General features: G+C 37.4%; 1 protein-coding gene across 3 annotated transcripts in view; it reads left to right on the top strand.

The window, feature by feature from the left end:
• The window catches only part of LOC123685092 (leucine-rich repeat-containing protein 24-like), a 135304-nt gene extending 124251 nt beyond the window's left edge, over window positions 1-11053 (top strand). For all 3 annotated transcript variants that reach the window (XM_045624673.1, XM_045624674.1, XM_045624672.1), the window contains one exon: window positions 6762-11053. In XM_045624673.1, the coding sequence (XP_045480629.1) occupies window positions 6809-8950 (2142 nt within the window). In that variant the 5' untranslated portion in view covers window positions 6762-6808 and the 3' untranslated portion in view covers window positions 8951-11053. The remainder of the gene's footprint in view (window positions 1-6761) is intronic.
• Window positions 11054-14367: the final 3314 nt, after the last annotated feature.

Below are 14367 nucleotides of genomic sequence, written 5' to 3'. Positions count from 1 at the left end.
TGCTTTCTGATATCTTGTTTTTTCGAAAGAAGTCCTAAGCCTAGTTCTCGAGATGTTTGCAGTGAGCATTGAATTTGGGACACCCTGTATTCATTATCGATGCTTGAGTCATTATGATATTCTTGAAATTCTGATATCCTCTATTCGTTATTGAGCAGGAAAATGCATATCATTTCATTTTTATCAACATATTAACGAGATCGGTCAATATTTTCGGTAAAATTGAATTATTTTTTCTGAACTAAATAAGGATCAAATTATGAGTGCCCCATCAACAAATGAATAAATATTTATAGAGAGTGAAAAAAAGAACCACAGTTACACACTTTGTAATATCAATACAGAAAGATAAAAATTTCCCGGATGCCAGTCTCAAGATTAAAACACCAGACCAGACCCTCAATTCCAGTTGAGAAAATTCTTTTCGAACGGAAGCATAATTTGTGACGATAATTGAAATATTTCAACCGGGAATTTCCCTCCAAACCGACTAAAGTCATTATCCTCATTCCTACATCAGCAGAATGTTAATTTGTGTTGACTGAAACCGAAACATCTGGGCCTGAGAAGTGAACAATGTGCAGCACATAAATCTTTGGTATTTCAAAGGTTCTGCGGAGATAGATGGGGGTTGTCTAGGAGCTGTAAATATGGATACATATTAAGCATATTTGCCATGCTAGCATCCAGACGATTTTCATCCTAACTCGTCGAGAGTGGAAATTTCAGCTTTTCCAGAAACCTTTTTTTTTGGGAAAACTGTTTCAAGTGTTAATCCCAAGTTGTTGTTTGAAATATTTCAATCAACGTTCTTCGTGGAGCACCCTGTATATAGCGCTGAAATAGTTATCAATATTCCTACACGATTTAGTTACGCAAGGTATGACAGAATGAAAGGATTCGCCTCAAAATAAGAGGAATATTTTAAGGAACCGATATAACACGGCGGAACATTGGAAAAACAGCATTACCATACTAATCTACAAAAACGGAAACAGGAACGACACAAGAAATTGCTGAATTAATTCAGTGCTGAACAGTGCCAGCAAACTATTCACTAAAATCTTGACAACAAAAAAAAATAGATGAAGTTGATATAAGCGAGGAAGATCAGGGCTTCAGGAGGATAGATCGACCGTTGATGCAATTTTCATCCTCAGGTAGATGACTAAAAAGTCAATCGATTTCGATAAAGCACTGTTTATCGGTGAGGTGGATCTAAGGAAAAGCATTTGATAGAGTACGTCTCGGTAATATCATAGAGATACTGCGAGGGAAGTCCATTCCAGAAGATAATATACAGGCCATAGTAGGAATTAACAAGAACAAAAAAACAAGAATGAGAACACAACAAAGATGCACAGCAGAAATCCCAAAAATTACAAGAATAAACAGTCTGAGCCCCACCTGAACATAGACAAGATCATACAAAGCCTTAAAGAGATGCAAGGAGGACAGAGAACAATGAAAGTAAAGAAATTGAAAACGATTTGCAAATTAAAACTCATACAGCAGCAGTTATTTGGATGTAGAATTAACTAGTCAAAGAGGAATCCGAGTGCAAGTCAAAAAAGCCTCAAGAATTACCGGATATCTGACAAACATAGTCTGAAGGAACTACTACAATATGTCCATTCAATTTCAATTTCAATTTCAATTTATTCATCCAAAAATACATACATATCGAAATAAATACAAGAATAAGCAGGTTTAGCAGTCTAAGCAAATAGCTTGTATACTGCCATAACCTACCATTACTCATGATGAACTATTCTTCTTTCTCAAAACAAAAGATTTTTTCCTATACTACAGAGAAAAAACAACAACAACAAAAAAAACCAAGGAGGAGGAGAAACTGCTTTTATGATGAAAAAATCTTCTTATCAATGTAATTCTTTTCTCTCACTATGTGTATTGAAATGAATGATATTCAAAATATAATTATAAAGTAAAACAAAAGGAAAAGTATCAATTAATTAATTATATAAATATGCGATTGGGAATCAAATAATTTACCCTCCGACAAGCTACAATACAAACTGTACTTTTAAGTTTCATGAAAAATAAACCAATATTGTTAATTACCCTCTGGGCAGAACACTCTGAGTAATATTATCGATAACCTCTTTTTTATTCACTGATATTATACCACTTTTAGTCTTTGCCTTTATGACACCGCCAATTGTCCAAACGTTTTTGTTTCCAACTTTCATAGTAGCATACTTGAGCAATTCGATTCGTTTTTTCGTTAAATCCTCCTTCACTACAATATTTGTACCTAGGAATTGTTTACGGGAATATATAAATTGGTTACGATAAAATTCATCCGTGAATTTAATTAGTATGGGTCTTGTTTTGTTTTCAGTTTTTTTTTCCTAGACGATGGCATGTTAATATTGCACGTTCTGCGATGTTTATATTCTTATCTTTACATATTGTAGTGATATTCTCTGTCGGATTCGAATTTTGTATTTCAGGAACTCCAAAAACTATTACATTCGCCTTCTTATTTTCCTGTTGCAGCTGTTCCAATTTGGTTTCAGTTTCTTCCAGTTTCAATTTAATTTCCTCAGATTCACTCTGCATATTTTCCCTGATTTTCTCCAGAACTTTTTCTGTTAATTTCTCCAAATAACTATCTAATACGGCCATAATAGTTTCTTTGACGACGTCTTTTATTTCAGCTCTAGTCTCTCTAGAAAGAACAATTTTTCTGTTTGTTTTCAAAAGTTTTTTCACAGATTTTTTAAACATTAATTAAAACTTATCGGAGCGGTGAGATGTATACGTCTACTCGCTATGATACATATGCGAAGAATTGAAAGTAAAGTCAGAATATATAAGAGAGTGGTGAGACCTATACTAACATATGCTGTAGGAACAAGAGCAGACACAAAGAAACATAAAACAAACTGAAATGAGAATACTGAGATCCATTGAGGGGTGACATTAAGAGATCAGATTAGGAGGGAGGCCATAAGAGAAGAACTCCAGATACAGGATGTGACGCAGAATTGGTAGAATGAGGAGACGATGTTGGAAAGTCCACGTAGACAGAATGAGTGAGAACATATGGACAAAATGAGGTAAATATCAAGAACCAAACTCAGAAAGACCTCCTGGCAGACCTCTTAAAAGATTTTCACCAGCTTCACAACTAAGACTGAACACATAAACAAGGCTCAAAAGCAGTAATAAACACTAGAGAGAAATTGAAAAAATTAACAGATTTCGCGATGTAATTTAGGTATGAAAACTATCCAAATTACGGATTGCGATTCAGTGAAAACTTCTTGCGTATTTTCTCTCCAGAAACGGACAAATCGATACGAGGCAGGAACGAGAATGCTTAGTCGCAATAAGGATATAGCAGGAAGTCGGAAACAATGCAGCAGAATTCATGGCAAGGGTTCGTTTAAGGCGTCGAAAGATTCAAGCAGAATGCTGGGAAATTTTTCGCAAAATTCATTTTATTTGTGAATCAGAGCAGTCTCGAGGGAAGGGTAGGGGTCCACTTCGGAATGCAAACAAGACCAGAACTTTTTCAGCATTTCATCTGAGCTAGGACCGACTCCGATTCCCAGCATTTCCACCGGGAGTCATGGAGTCTGCAAATAGATATTTTTATTGTTTATGAGGAACCAGAGCACGTTCAACGTTACGTCAACTGAATATGCAAAAGTCAAAGGCTGCTGCTGCTGTTTGAACAGCCTACCCGAGTTTTCTTTTTTTACATTCGAGGAACGGACGGAAATGTTCGGTGAATTTTTGGAATCGTTGAGGACTTGCATTTCGGAATATACCCTCATACTTCGGAGACGATTTCTGAATTCATAAACACTCATTTAGGTCGATAATCCTCGGAGATATTGGAGGACGAAGGCATTTTGGATTATCGGGTTATGCAGAGTGTAACATGAGCTAGGTGGTGAATGCAGGTTGTCCAGACCTTTCAGAAGAGTAGCTTATTAGGTATCCTAAGATTGTTAGTTTCGGAGATACGAAGTGATTCTTGGCAATTGACTTGAATTCTGATATCCATTACTTGAAAATCAGTAGTCTGATTTCGTTCAAATTTTATAGGTTGTCACTTCATATAACCCTTCAAAGCGTTTTATATATAGGGTGTTTTTTTTTTCGAGGTATATAACTTTAATTTGGCATTACTGTTCGGAATGGCGACCGATTTAACAGCTGTAAAGTGATTTATTCTCAGTTTGGTTTGGCAATTTATCATGAATAGACTCAATCCTGAACAACGCTTGCAAATAGTGCAATTTCATTTCGAAAATAATGATTTTGTGCGGAATACGTATCGCGCACTACGTCCATTTTATTTTGTTTAGAGATGAAGCGCACTTATGGTTGAATGGCTACGTCAACAAACAAAACTGACGCATTTGGAGTAAAGCTAATCCTCAAGTGTATGTCAAAACACCGTTACATCCAGAAAAACTGACTGTTTGGTGCGCTTTATGGGCTGGTGGAATCATTGATCCGTACTTCTTCAAAAACGATGATGTTCAGAACGTTACAGTCAATGGTGATCGGTATAGAGCCATGATTACTAACTTTTTCATTCCTGAATTGAACAACCATGATGTCCATGAGCTGTGGTTTCAACAAGATGGCGCAACATGTCACACAGCTCGTGCCACAATAGATTTATTGAAAGACACGTTTGGTGACCGCCTAATTTCACGTTTTGGACCTGTGAATTGGCCTCCAAGATCTTGTGATTTAACACCGCTAGACTACTTTCTGTGGGGCTATGTAAACTAATTGGTCTATGCGGATAAGCCACAAACCCTTGACCATTTGGAAGACAACATTCACCGTGTTATTGTCGATATATGTTGGAAAAAGTAATAGAAAATTGGACGACCAGATTGGACTACATCCGAGCCAGCCGTGGCGGTCATATGCCAGAAATCATATTTAAAATGTTATGCCACAAGATTATCTTGCGGATAAATAAAATTCAAGTCATTCGAATAATTCATCGTTGTTTTATTGCAATTTAAAGTTATATAGCTCTGAAAAAACACCCTTTAGTTTAAACATTTTAAAGGCAGTGAGTACTCAGATTATTGAGTTCTTTCCTTTAGGCTTAGAAATCTATATTTTCTACACGTTTTGAAGGAATATCGTTATTGACATGAAGAAATACATAATTCAGTCTGATTCATAGAGTAATAAACAGACTAGAAATTAAATGTAAACTTTTCTGTATGATCGATTCCAAGGAGAACTCTTTCACTGGATATTCTTGACTTTATTGATAGTGGATAGTAACATTTACTCATAGATATTGTGGTGTCATAAGAGCAGTCAACAACTAATCCCAAGTTCCCCAAGAATCAATCGAGTCGACTCCCGTCTACAACCAAACTTTTATAATTAATCGATATTGATGAATATGCAAATTTTCACCTCGTGAAATGTAATTTCGAAGTTGTTCCGCTTCGAGCTCATTCAGGAGAACGAGTTCTGGGACTTGAATGTTCTACAAGATTGGGAAGTTCTTGAATAAGTTTGGGGATTAACGAAGAATGGCTCCATCTCCAGAACCAGTAAACAAAACTGGTACTTGCTTGATAGAATTCCAAAATGTGGCTCATTCAAATTCTGCCATGTGTCTACGTTTTATCAAAGCAACCCGTAATTATTATGATGAGAATATTGGTATATTGTTCTGTAACAATCAGGAGAAATGTATTTCGATGAAGAATTGTTCTCGTTCTATTGTTCAAGATACGATTCACGCATTGTTTCGTTGAAATGTATTGTAAAAGAGAGAGGAGCGACTGCAACCCGAAATATTCACTATTCTTTTGATTCCAAACATGAAACTACGAATAAAATATCTGTTCAATATCTGTAGCATTTATCCCTTTGGTTTCTAATGATACACGAAATCCACATTGATTATGGGTTTCATATTACTATTATCAATGTGAATGACATATTCAATTCAATTGAGACATGCATCTTTTGAAGCCCTCTCCTAAGAAAATAAAGTGGTAGGGTACTAGCTGTGACATATGTATCAGGCTTATTGAATGACATGTTAGGAAAGTTGAGGTGTGTTTCACATGCTATGGAAGGTAGCTTATTGTCACTTCTATTTTTGTAAAGATGACTTAGTCATTTCTGAACCCCGATTTTCATTTCGTAGCATTTGTTCTCATTTTGCTCAAACAATGACATCATAGATCTTGGTCTACGAAAAACAATTCTAAATCTTGTCTTTGCGAGTGTATTATTGTATTATTTTGAAAGCATGTGTACTCGAATACTTTGCGACAAAATTCGATGAGATTGTAGCGTCTTGAAAACCATAACAAGGATTTAAGATTAATCGTATAGCGGCATTACATGGCTGGTAAATTCGAACTCCCTATACTTAATCCAAAATACGCCATCTTCTGGATTATCCAATTAGGGAACTCTCCAAACTCCTTGTATAACTTAGTTTGAACTATTACGTGTATCTTTGCACGTGCATATTGAACATAGCCAGAACTTACCATTTCCTTACCACTCTACTCTTGCTTCAATCGATTCATCAAAATGGATAAAAAAATTGGACCAAAAAATTAGTCATTCACCTTTTTTTTTATGACGCGGTCAACATAAACTTTCAAATAAAGCTTGATTTTTTTTTATATTAACCCTTTAATTGCACCCTTGAAGCCTAACAATTCGTGAAATCTTCTTCACAATTTTTCTTGTCATTAATACTGCTTTCTTTGTTACAGGGAATATCCTAACCTGACCTGCAAATCTATATAAGAGACAACATACGATGGACCTCCTTCGCCTCTTGTTCCTACCGATAATACTAACGACCCACTTCAACAGAATAAACTGCGACCCGGACTGTCCGAAATTCTGCACATGCAAATGGAAAAATGGCAAACAGACGGTCGAGTGCATCTCCAGAGGTCTCGAAGAAGTTCCGGACCATCTGGACCCCGCCACTCAAGTCTTGGATTTTTCCGGCAATAAACTCGTACAACTCAAAGCCGAACTGTTCGTTAGCAAGAAAATGGTGAATCTCCAGCGCATATATCTGTCCCGCTGCTCCATCTCGACAATAGAGGACCACGCGTTCAAAGATTTAACGAATCTGGTCGAATTGGACTTGTCGGAAAACCAACTCGGGGCTATTCCAACCGCCATATTCGAAGACATCCCGTCTTTGATGCGATTGAGTATGAAACTGAACCGTATAGGAAAATTGGAGAGTCACGCTTTCAGCCAATTGTCTTATCTGACCACTCTGGAGCTCAGCGACTGCGGCCTGGAAGACATACACGAGAGAGCGTTCGACGGACTTCACAGTCTCGAATGGCTGCATTTAGACGGGAATAAGCTGACGCATTTGAAGGGAGAACGAACGCTGCCAGACACTCTTAAAGGCGTCGATCTGTACAACAACCCCTGGGAATGCGACTGCCATATCGCTGATTTTCACACGTGGTTGGAGAGACTCAGAGTGCCGCTGTCTGTTGAACCCGTTTGTAACGGCCCGCCTAGATTGGAAGGACGTGTTATAAAAACTGTGAAGAGTTCTGATTTGGCGTGTCTCCCTGATATCTCCCCAACTACTTTTTTCCTGGAGCTGAGCGAAGGGAAGAATGTGTCGTTGGTGTGCAACATCAAGGCGATACCTGAGGCTAAGGTTTCCTGGTGGTTTCATGGTCAAATCTTGCAGAATAATTCTTTGGTGGCGCCGGGACTCCACCTGGTGTACTTCGTGGAAGAAGGCGTCGAGAATAAAAAGAGCGAGTTGTATTTGTTCAACACTAACGTGAATGATAACGGTACGTTTATATGCAACGCTGAAAACGCGGCCGGTAGATCGCAGGCCAACTTCACGATCAGGGTGATACTGAAGAAGGAACCGATAGTGATAATCGTGTCGTTGAAGTTCGAATATCTGATGGCGATCGTGATCGGCATCGCTGCCGCCGTATCTCTGGTCGTCTTAATCGCCTTACTGCTGATACTGAAGTGTTTGCGAAAGCGCCGACGGAGACAGAAGGTGAAGACGGAGACTCACAGCAGCCCGGTCGATCCGAATAATACGGTGAAAACCATACCCGATCCCATGGAGATATCGACGATGTACTCGGCGACGGTAAATAATACGCCTTGTACAATACGTGCAGCCGATAACGTAACAATACACGCACAGCGTAAGCCGATACATCGGCAGATACCGCTGCAACCCGTGCACAGCCCGCCGTTCCCCGTAAGGTACCAGCTGAAACAGAACCCCGACGTTATAAACGGGGCCCAGATGATGGGATACAGGGAGAACGGGGACGGGGAAGACGGCCATATCCGCAGGTTCTCCGGGAGCGATCACGCCAGTCTTAACCTGCGTTCGGCGGATCCCGCCGAGGACTTTGGCGAAGAGGCGAATCGTCACGCGCTCGATTCAGACGGATATCCCAGCGATTTCGGGCTGCCGAGGATGCCACGCAGGGTTAACGAGAATTTTTATCGCACCCTGCCCAACAGCAGGATCAAGTACCACTCGGCGGCTAATCCAGCGGCGCGGTACTCGCGCGAGGCTGAGTTTTTATCGCGATCGACTCAGGCGACGTCTTACGATCACTTCCACGCGGACATTCGGTACACGGCCGACGGATATCCGGTACGGATTGATAAATACGACTCGTTATCTTCGTCTTCGCCGCCGGAGAGCTTTAGGAGCGAGTCGGCTGTGCCGCCCAAGATGGAATCTTGTTGTCGTACGGACGATGTGCATGTGGTGATGGCGAAGGTGGAAAAACGTTGTGCCAGTGCTCAGACTGATGAAGAGGTTGATTTGGGGAACGATAAGGGGGAAGGGGATGCTTCCTTGGGAAATGAGGGTGGAAATGTTCTTACTCCCAGTCCGGATGAGGGTTACGGCGGTGAACCTACCGCCGTTTAACATCTGTCGCGGAGATCGGTGTGTGCCAAATCTTGAAGGTTTTCATGGGACTCTTGAACAGTCGAGAATCTGAAACTTTTTTCAAGTTCGAATTGGCTCTGATCATAATCAAAATGACAGTTTCAAACTGGTAACAATCAGAAGCAAACTGACAGTTATCACACCAGACGACTTCAAAATGACAATAAACTTTATTGATTTATAAAATTGATTTGTCACTAGCAAGATGATAATTCTCAAGAAAACACAATACATTATTCGAAAAAGACGCTTCAAAGAATAGTGCTACTGCAAATTTTAAGAGACATGTTGTGTATAATGGCAAAATAGCTAATTCTTCGAAATTCATTGCACATACCCAAAGATTTATTCCTGCTGCATTTGATATGCAAGATATAATTTTTTGAATGATGATTTAACACTCGTTAATAGTCTCAATTGATAAACAGTTCAATTTCAATTCGAAGTCGACTAGTGTGAATATGACATTGACTATTGACAGTTGCTTTTCAAGTTTGGCATTGAAGTTGCCAATTTGATTTCGATTTATGCCATTTTGATTATGATAAGCGCCAATTTGAACTTGAAAAGGGAAAGAAACAATTAATTTTGATTGATTCTGGAGAAGTATTAGAGTTTCAATTGACTGATCTGAAATTCTCTCTAGAATGTGCTTAGGGTTGGGGTCACTACAATTTTGTCCATAAAATCTTCATTGCTTTCAAATCTAGTTAAAGTAGAGGAAGGTTTGTGAAAACTTTCAGTTTGAAAAAAATTGTTGCTCACCAATTCAAAAATTGCTTTAGGTTGATCTGTGCGTCCTCAAACACTTTTAAAAGCCATCTGCCATTTTAATCCGATTTTAACTGAATGTGGTTCTGTTAAGGCTGTTTATGCTTCCATAAGAATTGAATCTTAAAGAGGAACACCACCAAGTGACTGCTCAGTTCAAAACGAAATTAGAGATATTTCTTCTCACAAATCACACTGATGGGTATTTGCATAATTTTTTTGAAGATTATCTACATTTTAATATTTTTAATTTGCGAATGAAAAAAATTAATTTGGCAAAACACTTATTTCGTGCAAATATACAAAAATACTCGTAAAATATTACCTTTTTACGAACGTAGGAATTATTGCAATATTCCTAACTTCTACTGATCATTGAATCGTTCTGGAAATATTGACAAATCACGAGAATGTCACGTGGTGATGTTCCCTCTCGAAGGCACATAATTGTGTTAGATTGGAAATAATATTAGAGGATGAGGATACATATTAGCCCACCTTTTTGTTGTGTTTAACACTGTTTGGAAGAAGATTTTGTCAATTCCAAGATTAAATATTTATGAAACTGACAACACTTTTACCTAAATGGTTGAAAGGAAAAAAGATTCCATGTAAAAGAGAGTGATACCTCGATGGTGAATTTATAATCTTCATATTTCTTTGAAAGCTCAAAAGATATCAAAAATAATTATTTGTAGTTTAAAATCATATATATGGAGAGTGTTTCGATGAATTTCAAATAAATTCATAAACATAACATAAGAATATAAATTAGCAATTAGGTCACCCTAATTTTCAACGTCATTGTATCAATGGCTAATATATTTTATAAGTCTGTTATATAACTACTAAGAATTTATGTACAGTTATAGGTGTAGAGGTACACTATCACCATGCCACTTTGCACGTTTCCTGTTCTCAAACATTTTTTTTGCAAATGTGTGGTGTCGTTGTAAATATGTAAATATCTATTGGTTTTGTATTTGCCACTGGAATAATGTATTTCAGAGAGATAAATGAACAAACTGAGAATAAGAACGAAATGAGAATTAGATCACAATTTTTTTAACACATTAATAACATTCCATTATAGGAAAAGGTACGTAATGAACTCATTCAATTTATTTCATATGAAATTGAGATGTAAAAAGTCAAAAGTGTTTTTGAGTGTGTACATACAAAAATTGAAATGTTTTCATTTCAAATATAATATACTTTTCTCCGGGAAAAGTACTCAGTAGTAGATATTGCATTCTACACATCTGTAGCGTCATCTAGTGTCATTTTATAGCGTTCTATCAATTAGAATAGAACAATAAGGTTGTTGATTATAGTGAATATTAGCAGCACTACATCCAAAGACCTACTCAATTGTCCAATCGGAAATAGTGGACATAAAATAGGTTCGTAAAAATTACGTGTAAATATAAAATGTGAATCATCATTTAAGTAGGTATCTCCCAACAGACACAATGTTAACTATTGTAGTGCCAATTGTAACTGAGTAGAAAAGTTGTGTAGTACCATGTAATTTTAAAGAATAAATTGAATTCTACACAAAAACCATTTCTCATTTCAACCAAGTGAAAACTATTGTCATGTCTTTTTTTATTTATACGTTCTATGTATATGTCTATGAAGATAAAAATCGCCATGATGATAGCCAACCTTCTTAAAGGAGACGGCACATAAAGAAGAAGAATATATATGTTCTATTCAAAATTTTAGAAATCTCATATAAATTCAAAAATGAATATCAATTTAACTCAGTAATCATTCACCGATCTCAAAAAAAATATAGGTGAAATACACAATGAATTTTCATTTCTTAGTCGTAAATATCTCTCAATATAGATTCTGCATCTCATCCACAATAAGAAATTCCATAAAAAATGTTCTGGAACGTCCTTCTTGGTAGGTATTGATTTAATATCTTGGATGAGTAGTGTGGAGGTCATTCCATTCCCTTAGTCTACTTCATGTGTTCCATTCCAGAGGAAATCTCACTTTAATAGGGTTAGGATACCCAGGGTTCTAGAACGGCCGTTGGGAAATGAAAGGTGCTCACCCTAAGACCACCTTCAGACGATCAGTTTCTTCTGTGAATAGGGTCCTCTCCATTCTTCTATGGAAAAAATTGAAGGGATTTATTCGGAAAAATTGCACACTACAGCTTATATATAGGAATTACTATTATATTCTTTATTGCAGAGAAATAAAGGAAAAGAAAGTTGATCCTACCCATAGTTTATTCATTTCAGAAATTGCATGACGTCAATGATGACGAATTCCAGAAGCCAACTGTATCCATTTTGAGAACGCTCACATAACCTTGCAATTTATATAGTTTGTGTCGTTAATACTTTGTTTATGTGAGATTTTCCAATATACATAAACATTGCTTCAACAACGTTTAGAAATTCTTGAATTCCATAAATTGTTTAGAGCTGGAGTATATACTGCGCAAAATAATTATCACACATTATGGAAATCTCAAATTTATTCTACAGCTGAAGGTGTTCTCAATAATAATCATTTTTATCAGAATTATGCATGCATATGTTATCCACTTTCAACGTTTTTCTTCAATACAGATGTTTTTTCTCAGCAGGAATAAAAAAAGATGAGATTATCAGATTTTGAATGCATTGGCTCCATTCTGAAATCAGTTGTTCTCGATCAATTTTAGTGATCAATAGTTTTTCTTTCGTTTGATTTTCTACACTCGATCGCTATGCAACGCGAAACACGCAATTTGACCCAAGAGGAATGTGCCCAAGCGGTAGTTTTGCGAGAAGAAGGGTGGACATACACAAGAATTGCAGAAAGGTTTGGAGTTTCCCATACAAGTGTGTCCAGAATGTTGCAGCGATTCAGGGAGACAAGTATGACTGTCCGAAGACCAAGACAGGGTAGACCACGGGTAACAACTGCCATTCAAGAACGTTACTTGAGAGTTTCTTCGTTTGCAACCGCTCGTCTCCTTCAAAATCAGCTTGAGCAAACTCATGGGGTGCAAATTAGCACTGAGACAATAAGAAATCGCCTCAGAGAATATGATTTAAGGCCTCGTGTCGCGGCAAGAGGCCCAGCTCTTACCACAGCCCATCGAAGGGCGCGTTTAGATTTTGCGAGAGTGATCGTTGATAATGGAGCTATGAATGCTGATAGGTATATAAGGAATATTCTTGAAGAGCATGTAGTGCCATTTTTTCCATACATTGGTGAAAATTTTATTTTTATGGACGATAATGCCAGACCCCATTGTGCGCGCATCGTTCAGGAGTACCTTGAAGAGGTTGAAGTCTCTCGAATGGAATGGCCAGCAAGAAGTCCAGATCTCAATCAGATTGAGCAGGTTTGGAACAACCTCAATAGAAGGCTGAGAAGTTCAGAAAATCATCCAACTACTCTTAATGACTTAGGAATCCAACTCAGAGAAATCTGGGAAGGATTAGATCAGAACATTTCAAGATCACTCATTTTGAGTATGAACCGTCGTTGCCGAGCTGTAATTAACGCAAGGGGTGGAAATACCAAGTATTAAATCACTTATCAGCATTCCAGTATTCTGAAAATTGTTTATTTCTCTTCTTTCACATAAGATTCGGTGAAATCTTGAATTTTTCTTCCATTTAACGTGTCTTGTTTCGTTCAAAACCTTCCCGAGAGAACATAAAAAATAAGTTATAAAGTCAATGTAGAGTTAACTTTCATTAAAATTGAGATTTTCGGAATGTGCGTTAATTTTTCTGCGCAGTGTATATGATTCCTTGCGTCGATGTGTGGTGGTGGATGGAAAATTTATTCATTACTAAACTCTTGAGTCAAAGATCTCGTCAGCTGAATGTAAAGCAATTGGTGAAAGCTACAAAAATCTCATATATCAGATGACAAAATTATGGCATATGTAATGATTTTGGGACGTGCATGGTATATTATCCATTGAATATCTTGATAAAGTTAGCTTCCTCTAGAGTGAATATTACCAAACGTTATTCGATGTATCAAGAGCATAAATCAAGTGAAAATGGCCTCATATTAAAAAAAAAAAAAAATTTCCTTCCACCAAGACAATGCCCCTTTTCACAAATCGATGGAAGCCATGGTCACATTGGATGAATTGCGCTTTCAACTGCTTGACCATAATATTTTCCTCCATATATATTTCAGTGAACAGTTCTGACTTCCTAGCAGACACTCATTCATTCATTCTCGATATGAAACAATATAAAACACTGATGAAATAGTAGAGACTGAGATATTTCTTCTTTTGTATCTCATTAAACTGAAGTCATCAACTAGATTGATGAACGTATCCTTCTCCAGGCCTGGAGATCGGTGATAAAGAATTCAGGCCTCGAGAAAGGAAAAGTAATGCGGAAACATATATCGGTCGAGAAAGAAGCGGAAGGGAGATAAAAATATTCCAATTGTATTACAGGGAAGATTAATGAGGATACTGAAGATGTTAGGTAAGCAAGGAAGAGCTCTATTATTCAGCTTTTCAAATAGGGATGTACGGAATCTATCCTATTATTTGAATGCTTTTGACCCATGAGGGACGGGGTGTATTGATGAATTCTTTCTGCTCTGTTGATTTTTAAGGGAAAATAGTTCACGAG

Source organism: Harmonia axyridis, chromosome 7 (assembly GCF_914767665.1).
Source record: "Harmonia axyridis chromosome 7, icHarAxyr1.1, whole genome shotgun sequence".
In the NCBI taxonomy this organism is placed as follows: Eukaryota; Metazoa; Arthropoda; class Insecta; order Coleoptera; family Coccinellidae; genus Harmonia; species Harmonia axyridis.
Note: the sequence above shows the minus strand (reverse complement) of the source record. Positions and strands in the feature narration are given on the sequence as shown.